The following is a 9,116-nucleotide window of genomic DNA, read 5'->3' as shown; positions in this document are numbered from 1 at the left end:
CTTCTGATGCATCACTTTCCCAAGAGTGAATTCACATCTGCAGTTAGGAGTGTTATTAAACTTCTGCAATGACTGTTAATGACCGCCAGATGTCATCATTTAGACTGATGTATCCTGCACACACACACACACACAAACACACACACACAAACACACACACACACACACACACACACACACACACACACACACACACACACACACACACACACACACACACACACATATTTTCTCCATGTAGGGATCAAGCTTTCATTTGCATAATCAACCTCAGAAGTGTGAGAGGTGTTGCAGAACCGCTCGCAAGAGATTATAAATCATCTTGGCGTCCCACAGGGATGTTTGCACACCGCCACTTCTCAAGGTAACAACTCTGACAGGCAGCAGCAATGAGAGTTTACAATGTGGTTTGGCCATAGATCCCACTATCCAGTGGTTGAAGAAGTACCTATCTTTTCCATACCACAGTGTAGAAATACTCTGTTACAAGTAAAAAAATAACATTTATTGGCATTAGAATATACTTATGCACAATGGCCCTTTTCAGAATCATATTATATTACTGGATTATACTTTATTGTGTTCATCAATTTAATGTTGCAGCTGGTAAATGCTAATTTTAATTACATTACATACTGCTGAGTAGCTTAACCTATAATATATCATGATTTATGGCTTGTTTTGTATTAATTTAAGCATGCAAAGTAACTGGTAATTAAAGCTATCAAATAAATGAAGTTGAGTAAAAAGTAAGTGGAGTAGATGTATGAAGCGGCATAAAATGACAATACTCCAGTGAAGTACAAGTACCAAACAATTGTACTAAGTGCAGAACTTGAGTACTACATTCCACTGTTTCCTTTGTCAGCATCACATTGCGTGCAACTGATTCAAGTGTTGATCAGAGTCAGAATGCATCAAACAGTGATGATGGTTTCTAGGGCGCCATGAAGCAAGATTATACACACACACACACACTGATACAATTAGGAGGACATTGCATTGATTTCCTGGCGATATTCTAACCCTAACCTGACTTGAAGCAAATGTTCCCAGAGCTTGAAATCAGATTGAATTATTGTGCAGCTTTGGGGCATGAAACTGCTATTTTTCTTGCATTTTATATTGTTGATAGTTTTTTTTAAATGAAAAAAGCTGCTTTCCATTAGTTTTGTATCGTTGGAGTCTTGGCCTATTGCTTTGGAGGTGTGACCTATTGCATTTGCGGTACGGTCTGTGTATTAAGAGGCGTGGCCTGTTGTCTTAGAGGCGTGGTCTGTTGGTGCAGAGGCGTGGTCTATGACATGGAGGCGTGGCCTATTGACTTAGACGCGTGGCCTGTTGACTTAAAGGCGTGGGCTATTGTGTTATGGGCGTGGCCCAAATACTTAGAGGCGTGGCCTATTGACTTAGCGGCATCGGAACTTTCATGTGGAAGCTATGAAAAATGTAAACATTTAAATGTTAGATATGTAGAGCTACTTCTCTGCTAACAGTGAACTAAGAGATGGGATGATAAACTATTTCATTGCAGACTGTGATTTTAATAAAAGCTCTCTAGCTCATCGTCATGGTGTAGTGAAAAATATTTAATCCAATTAAAAAATAAATGAATAAAAAGCCTCCAGGAATTATCAGAATGAACAGACTCACACAATGTAGGTATTTTTAAAATGTATTATTATTTTTAGTTTTCCTTCATGATCTTGACTTTAAAAAAGGCGTTTTCTGTCGCTGATGCAATACTAATTGTTTCTTGACAAAATGAGAGGTAAAGTGAAGAGTTTCAAGCATATTTTTCGATGATTATGGGGATAATATCATGAATCTTCCAATGTCTACTAATGAGGTAATTCAGTCCAATCCCACTGGAAGACGTCAAACTTTGGTCCCATGGCGTACAGACTGGCGTACAGACTGAGCAGGTTGACTCGGTGGTTAGGTAGGTGGGCGGCAACAATGTGGATCTAAAGGCTGAGGAGGAAAACTAGATGGCTATTATGATAATGAACTCTTGTTCTCCTATCTTAAGATTTCATGGGTCATTCTTTGTTTTAGACCTTTACGTTTTAATACACATTGCGTCAAGAACACCCTCCACCTCCCCCTGACGAACACAGCACAATGAGGACGAGAGGAGAGACCGCCGGCCCCACACGGATTCCTCTGCTGGGCCGGAATTAAAACGTTTGATCTGAATTCTGAAGCCGATTGTTTGGCGTCAATAAATGGAGCCATTGTATGCAAATATCGCACCCAGAAGCATATGACCTCCAGTGCAGGGCAGTGGCTAGTGTGAGGGGAATCATTAGCAATGCAAAGTCATGGTGCTCTGATACTCTTGTGCACAGATTGTTGGGGGGGCAAAGGGAAAAAAAAAATCTGCTTAAGTCAACGTTAATGTTTCTGGATGTGCTTTATTCCAAACAACAGCTGACGGTAAGTTCTGCTTCATTTCTAACTCCAGGATGAGCCGGGACAGACACGTTGTTCTCAGTGTGTTCAGATGTTACATCTGGGTTTATGCTTGTTTATGCTTTACTGTTATGTCTCCACTTGAGTCTGGAAGATGAAGTATGTTTTTCTTAAATGATAAAAAAAAACAAAAAGTTTAAAATTGCTATTGGTATTGTGATAATCAAACAGACCAGTAATTGTTTTACACTCCCCGAGGCATGCTTTTGTAAAGAAACTATTTTAGATTATTTGAATCATGAGTTTATAACCAGAGGCTTCCTCCTTAATGAAAATACTTCTGGACCACGAACCATTTCCCTGGCCAGATTATTAAATGGTGTTACGTTGATGCCCACTTTGCATGCTACACCACAGTGACTCGTGAAAGCATGTCACATGACGCATGGTGCCAGACTTCTGTGTTGCACTCATAAGAGGCCTGCCAACTGCAGAGGGCAGAGAGGCTCCCTTCTTCTCTGGATCCACATCCATGCCAAACCAGCAGGTCAACATTGTCCTCTGCGCTGCCTCCTATGCCTCTTACACCTCCTGCTGAGCCGGGTAACAACTCTGACATTTATACTGCAGGGCTGCAAAGTCAAGCATGTTGGGGATTCACCAATTACCATCAGCATACAGGAGATAAAACATTTTGGATGCTTATAGGCTTGGATTTAATTCTGGACTTGGAGAAACTTTTCTGGACTGGAAAAGTAGAAAACTGGACGTGTGATTGATTTTTAACCAAGCGTCCAAAATGCTCCAGCCTAAGTTCACTTGAACTAATTTCTATGAACTTAGTATTATGGGAACTGTCATGATTGTGGTTTTTCATAGTTTACTTTCCTGTTTTATTTTGTAGTTTTTGTCCCGTGGTTTCCTGTCTCGTACTTCCCTTGTTTTCTGGTGTCCTTACCCCCCCACCCTCTCGTTGATTACCTACCTGCCCTAATGTGTCTCACCTGTTCCTCGTCAGCTCCCTGCCTCCTTGTTGGTTCATTGAGTTTGTTCACCCTGGTTCCTGTTACTCGTGTTCCTGCTTTAAGCCTTCCTATGTCCTTTTCTTTGGTTTTGGTTCACAGCAAGTGTTTCGTCTTCTGTTTGGATGAGCCAGTTTGCTGTTTTTGCGCTCGTGGGATCTTCAGTTTGGGCTGTTTTTGTTTGTTAAATAAACCTTTTGCCTTACCTTTTTGTCTCCACCTGCATTTTGGGTCCAACCATTTTTAGCCCGCTACATAACCCTAACCTGCTCTTTTTAATAATCTTTGTCTCAAATCAATTTTCAAGTGTTTTTTTCAGCAATTAAAGCGAGAATATACCAAAAAATCATTAAAACAGTTTTCTCCATTTAAAGAGAAATGTATATATTTTGATACCATAAGCACAAAGTTAATACTATAATATTAATATTTAGTCAGAAAATTCTATCTGTAAGTGATGTATAGAACAACATTTTTGAGGAGCTGCGTTGTATTACGTGAAAACGAGAACAACTCCTCTTCAGTTGGTGATGCGGTCTGCAAATTTACACACGGGTATATTACAAGTTCTACTTAAACAAATGGTTGTACTCTTATTCCAGTTACTGTTGAAAGAGTAAAAGTGAAGGACGTTGATCCGTTAATATGTGAATTTTTTTGGGAAATAACTAATGAAAAGTATTGAAAAGAGCGGCTGCGATTGTTCCCTGAATAGTCAGTCAAAGCCCCATTTTGCTGAAAGGTTCAATTTAATGAAAGACTTCTAATTGCATTGCCTAATAACTGTCAAGGGAAGTTGGGTCTAATTTTTGTAATGTATACAAAGGTACACATTAGGAAGACAATACTCACTTACTGTAAAAAAATGTTATTTCTGTGTGTACTTTTATTTTTATTTCTATGAACTAATTTGACGTACTCCACACGTCTTCGGTTTATTCTGCTCCATGTTCCTCTGTGATTTACTGTAGGTTTGTTTTGTCTTGTTGTTTTCTCAAAAAAAGAAAACAAATATTCAGCATATTTATAATATATATATATATATATATACTCTACCAGCTGTTGACCCTTTTAATGTGTTCTCCATCAGACCCAGAACCAAAGATGAACTGGGCCTCATTTTATGCTGTCATCAGCGGTGTGAACAGACACTCGACAGGCATCGGTCGCATCTGGCTCTCTGTCCTGTTCATTTTCCGTATCCTGGTGCTGGTTGTTGCTGCGGAGAGCGTGTGGGGCGACGAGAAGTCCGGCTTCACCTGCAACACCCAGCAGCCGGGCTGCAACAGCGTCTGCTACGACCACTTCTTCCCCATCTCCCACATCCGCCTCTGGGCGCTGCAGCTCATCCTGGTGTCCACTCCCGCCCTGCTGGTCGCCATGCACGTGGCCCACCGCCGCCACGTCGACAAGAGGCTCTACAAACTATCAGGGCGGACCAACCCCAAAGACCTGGAGCAGATCAAGACCCAGAAGATGAAGATCTCCGGGGCCTTGTGGTGGACGTACGTCATCAGCCTGTTATTCCGCATCATCTTCGAGGTCACCTTCATGTACCTGTTTTATATGATCTACCCCGGTTACAAGATGATCCGGCTGGTGAAGTGTGACTCGTACCCCTGTCCCAACACAGTGGACTGCTTTGTGTCGAGGCCCACGGAGAAGACCGTCTTCACCGTGTTCATGCTGGCCGTGTCGGGGGTTTGCATTCTGCTCAACATCGCCGAGGTGGTCTTCTTGGTGGGGAAGGCCTGCGGTAAGCATTTGCACACGGCTGGAAACTCGACTTTGGGGGCTTGGATCCAACAGAGGCTCTGCTCGTTCTAACGAAAAGCACCGATGTCATAGCTGCACAAAGGACGTATATGTGTGACCTTAGATAAAGGCTACAGCCGTTCATTTAACTTGTGAGTAAGGTGCATAATATGCTGCACATTCCAGTTTGACATGGTTTATCACTGGTTCGTACTCTGACAAACATTCAGTGCCACAGTGGGAGGAAGTAGTGTTCCCACCAGACTTTAGATCATTCTTCAAAGAAGTCCCACAGGAAATATATTATATTATTATATATTTATATTATTATATATTTTACGTTCTATTTGATGTTCTTCCCTGAACCTAAAGACTGTAAACAGCAGCAGTTTGCACTGACATAATATAACAGCTTGACGTTCGGCCAATTAAGATCAATTAAGTAATATTTTATAAAGAGTTATATCAACTTACCACATTACAGGCTTTCATTGATTTTGATGAAGATTTTTGGTCTCGAAATAAATGTGTTGCATGTTATTTAAATAATCAGAAGTGTGCCGGGAATACGATGTAGTAATATTTTTGGCATTTTAATTGATAATATTCTATTACAAATCAAATATGATCACAAACATCAAGCCTTAAATCACCATGGATTTAATCTAATGGAGGTGTTTTGTTTTGTTTGTAGTTATTAGCGACATGTTGTACTAATACATGGAAAACATGTTAGATCATTGACGGTATTTGTTAATACTGATTCTTCACTTGGAGGAAGTTGAAATGGTTCCTTCAGATATATTATACAAGCAATAACTCGTGTGAAAAAACAAACTTGAATTGCAAACTTTCTTTTTCCTGAAATGTACTCGTGTTTGCTAAACATATCATTTCACTCTTGTGCCTCACTCGGGACATGTTCGCATTTTTGGTTGAATTTTGAAAGTCCAAACTCTGCTCCTATTATAAGTCTATGATAAACTGCGTAGCCAAAACACAGAAAATCAGACCCTTCAGGACAAAAGTGTTCCAAACTGGAAGAAAACCCACAATCTTTGATTCCATGGCTATTACAGCATATAATGGCACATTTTATTTTATCCAGCTTTCAATCTCTAGCACTGGCTTCAAAATTGTATTTTTTTTTTTTTTTTACTTTTTTCCACAATTTTCCGACATTTTTTTCATATTTGCCCAATGGAGTAAATGCATGTTATTTTCCCTGTTACCACTGTTGGTTATTGCTGCTGTAAAATGGAGCATTTTGGTGCAAATCAATGTTGTTGCTAATTATTAACATTTACATTTGTGAAAATGTTTTAAAAATTTCCCCTAGAATTAAGTATCAAGAAAAAAATTTAATTGCTGAGTTTTTTGCCACCAAGTGGCATTATGTAAAACAACATTGGCATTGAAATTATGAAAATGTATTTTTGGTGCTAATGATCAGGACTTATGTTTGTTAAAAAAATAATATAAAATAAATGTTTCTGGGCATCAGTAAAGAGCATTTGGGCCCCGAGATGTTTAACCTCCAGCCAATCCTTCTTGGGTTGGCCATCGCTGTCACATCTATCATCTCTGATACAAAGCAGCATTATTTGTCGCCCAATAGATTGGTAAACCGATGTGTGGTTTTATGTGCCTTTCACGTGCTCCTCATTTCTCTGCTGAGTGTAGAGTGCTGCTATCGCTGTGTGTCCATTTGTGTCAGTCCCCCGTCTGCTCGCGGGGCCCTGCGTTGGTTTATTTGTGTTTAAACATAACCGCCATCCCGAAATATCATTTTATTGATCTGATTTACTGCTTTGTTTTCTCCAACGATGCTCCCTCTCTTCATTCAATCTCAAGCTCGCTAAACCATGGCTTCACTCTCATTTAGTACATGGAAAGTAATTTCATTTGTGTTTTTTTAATGAAATTAAACAAAACAAACTGGTATTGAACGGGTTACTTTCTATGAATAGTTGGTAGAGACGTTAAAATAGAAATATTTATTTACTTGAATAATGGTTTGTGCATAAAATCTGAGGACATCAGAGCAACTTGTTTTGAAGTGAGGCACAAGAGTTAAATTCATTGATTTTGAAGCTGGATGTTTATATATTGTCAGTACACAGCAAAATAAAACCAACCACAGTTTGTGTAATTGTGTCATTTTTACTAGTTTTTCTCACCAAACCAATTCCACATTCTTAAAGTAATGATAATACTTGCTGAAATTGTCAAAGTGCTCCAACATATAACAGGTTTATAACAGCTCCAGTGTGTAGGTTTGTGATGGGATTTCCTGACTTAATGGAAATACTTCATGTAATACATGAAATCATAGAGCAGCAGTGACCTCGGCCATCAGCGGGGCATCGCTGAAACTTAATCACACTTTTACAGTTGCGGCTCCGTTACCATCTTTAGACGAGAGAACCGCGGAGCCGCGGAACCACCTGTGAGCAAACATCTGATTGAGTTCTCCTTCTGAAGGCCAGAGTGCAGAGGTTTGGGTTATCATTAGCCGGGCCACGTAAGGGGGTCAGTGTGTGGCCGACAATGGTTGACCCTGCGGACAGCTGGACCTGAAGTGACCGAGTGCAAGGACACTTCTCTTTTTATGGAACATGATGACGAACACACTCTATAGAGTTCAGATCCACGCAGAGAATATTCACAGCACTGTACTAAAAGCAAATTCCTCCAATCTGTGATTCCTGTGTTGTTGTTACATGCTAGTTAGTTGTGGGGCAGCTCAGTCCCTTCACACACGTTTCATTAAACAAATTGGAAAGTTAGTTTATGGATGTTCATCAGGAAGAAGATGATTTTGATGATCATACTTATAGCAATTATAAGCAATGTAGCTATTGGATTAGATGATAATAATCATTGTATATGTACTGTATATGACTGATATGTGTGTTAAAATTATAATGAGAGAATGTGCTAAAGTGCCAAAAGTAAAAGTATTCATTACTGTTCTTTTCAGTGTTTTTATTGCAGGGTTTTTGTTATTGATGCAATCAAATGTAAGCTGCTAGTGGAGCTAATTTCCAAAAAATGCCAAAAATTTAAAACATACACATATTTTAGAGCTGATTGTGTATCTTTTAATGAAAAATTGAATTGGAAAAGTAACAGCTGTCAAATAATTGTCCTGAAATATTGTGAATGAAATTATATGTAAATACTCAAAGTACACCACCAGTTCCTCAAAAGTACAGTAAGATACATTTGACTTTCCACCACTTTTGTGTTTTCTGTACTTCAGCAACAACATGCTGCAAATGAAGCGTTGAGTCGCTACAAAGAATAAAGAAAAGTGTCCAGATTGTATATTCTCTGTACGTGTTACCAGCATGTGTGAAGCTTATCAGTCCCTCGCTCACTGCATCGCCGAGGGAAGGCTCGACAGTGTCTGCCTCCACAAAGTCAAGGGTCACCATGGGAGAAAAAAGCCCCTCCCATCACCGCAAATTATATTTAGATCCCACTGACATGTAAGACCAACCTGCATCCTCACTGGACTCTCCAGCTGCCACTCCATTGAATGGGAACACCTCTTGAGTGAGGGGCTTTATACTTTTTTTTCTACAAGTGGTTTTCATCCGTGCTTGTGCAGAGACCATGCGGCGTTTAGTCGTGGTGGCTCGTTGAACACTGGGCATTGATCAGGTCAGAGCGGGAGAGCAGCAGGCGGGATCAGACCTACCCTCAAAGTATCTTGAGAAAAGTTTTGTCTCTGTGCTGCACTTTCTTCAGGCAGAACATGGCCTCTCTGTGAAATGACGAGTCACCAACTGACTCTGGATCTGCACTGAGATGAACATTATCAGGTACGTTCATGTTTTTTTCATGAAGATAATGATTTGGAATGTCTTATAACTTAATTATAAGAAAACACTATGACAGTTTTGACAGTTGATTTGG

General features: G+C 39.9%; 1 protein-coding gene across 2 annotated transcripts; it reads left to right on the top strand.

Moving 5' to 3' along the window:
* The first annotated feature begins 2,285 nt into the window (after nucleotides 1-2,285).
* gjb1a (gap junction protein beta 1a) lies at nucleotides 2,286-5,462 on the top strand. 2 transcript variants are annotated; one of them, XM_084028916.1, is made up of 2 exons: nucleotides 2,286-2,439; nucleotides 4,528-5,460. In XM_084028916.1, exon 2 carries the CDS (start codon nucleotides 4,542-4,544, stop codon nucleotides 5,262-5,264), a length of 723 nt encoding a protein of 240 aa, XP_083885042.1. In that variant the 5' UTR covers nucleotides 2,286-2,439; nucleotides 4,528-4,541; the 3' UTR covers nucleotides 5,265-5,460. The 2 variants fall into 2 exon arrangements, with proteins under 2 accessions (XP_083885042.1, XP_083885041.1); XM_084028915.1 differs by lacking the exon at nucleotides 2,286-2,439 and adding an exon at nucleotides 2,880-3,018 and having other exon boundaries at nucleotides 4,528-5,462.
* Nucleotides 5,463-9,116: the final 3,654 nt, after the last annotated feature.

This window comes from Eutrigla gurnardus (assembly GCF_963514095.1).
Source record: "Eutrigla gurnardus genome assembly, chromosome: 15".
In the NCBI taxonomy this organism is placed as follows: Eukaryota; Metazoa; Chordata; class Actinopteri; order Perciformes; family Triglidae; genus Eutrigla; species Eutrigla gurnardus.
The sequence above is the reverse complement of the archived record's forward strand: the minus strand, read 5'-3'. Positions and strand labels throughout refer to the sequence as shown.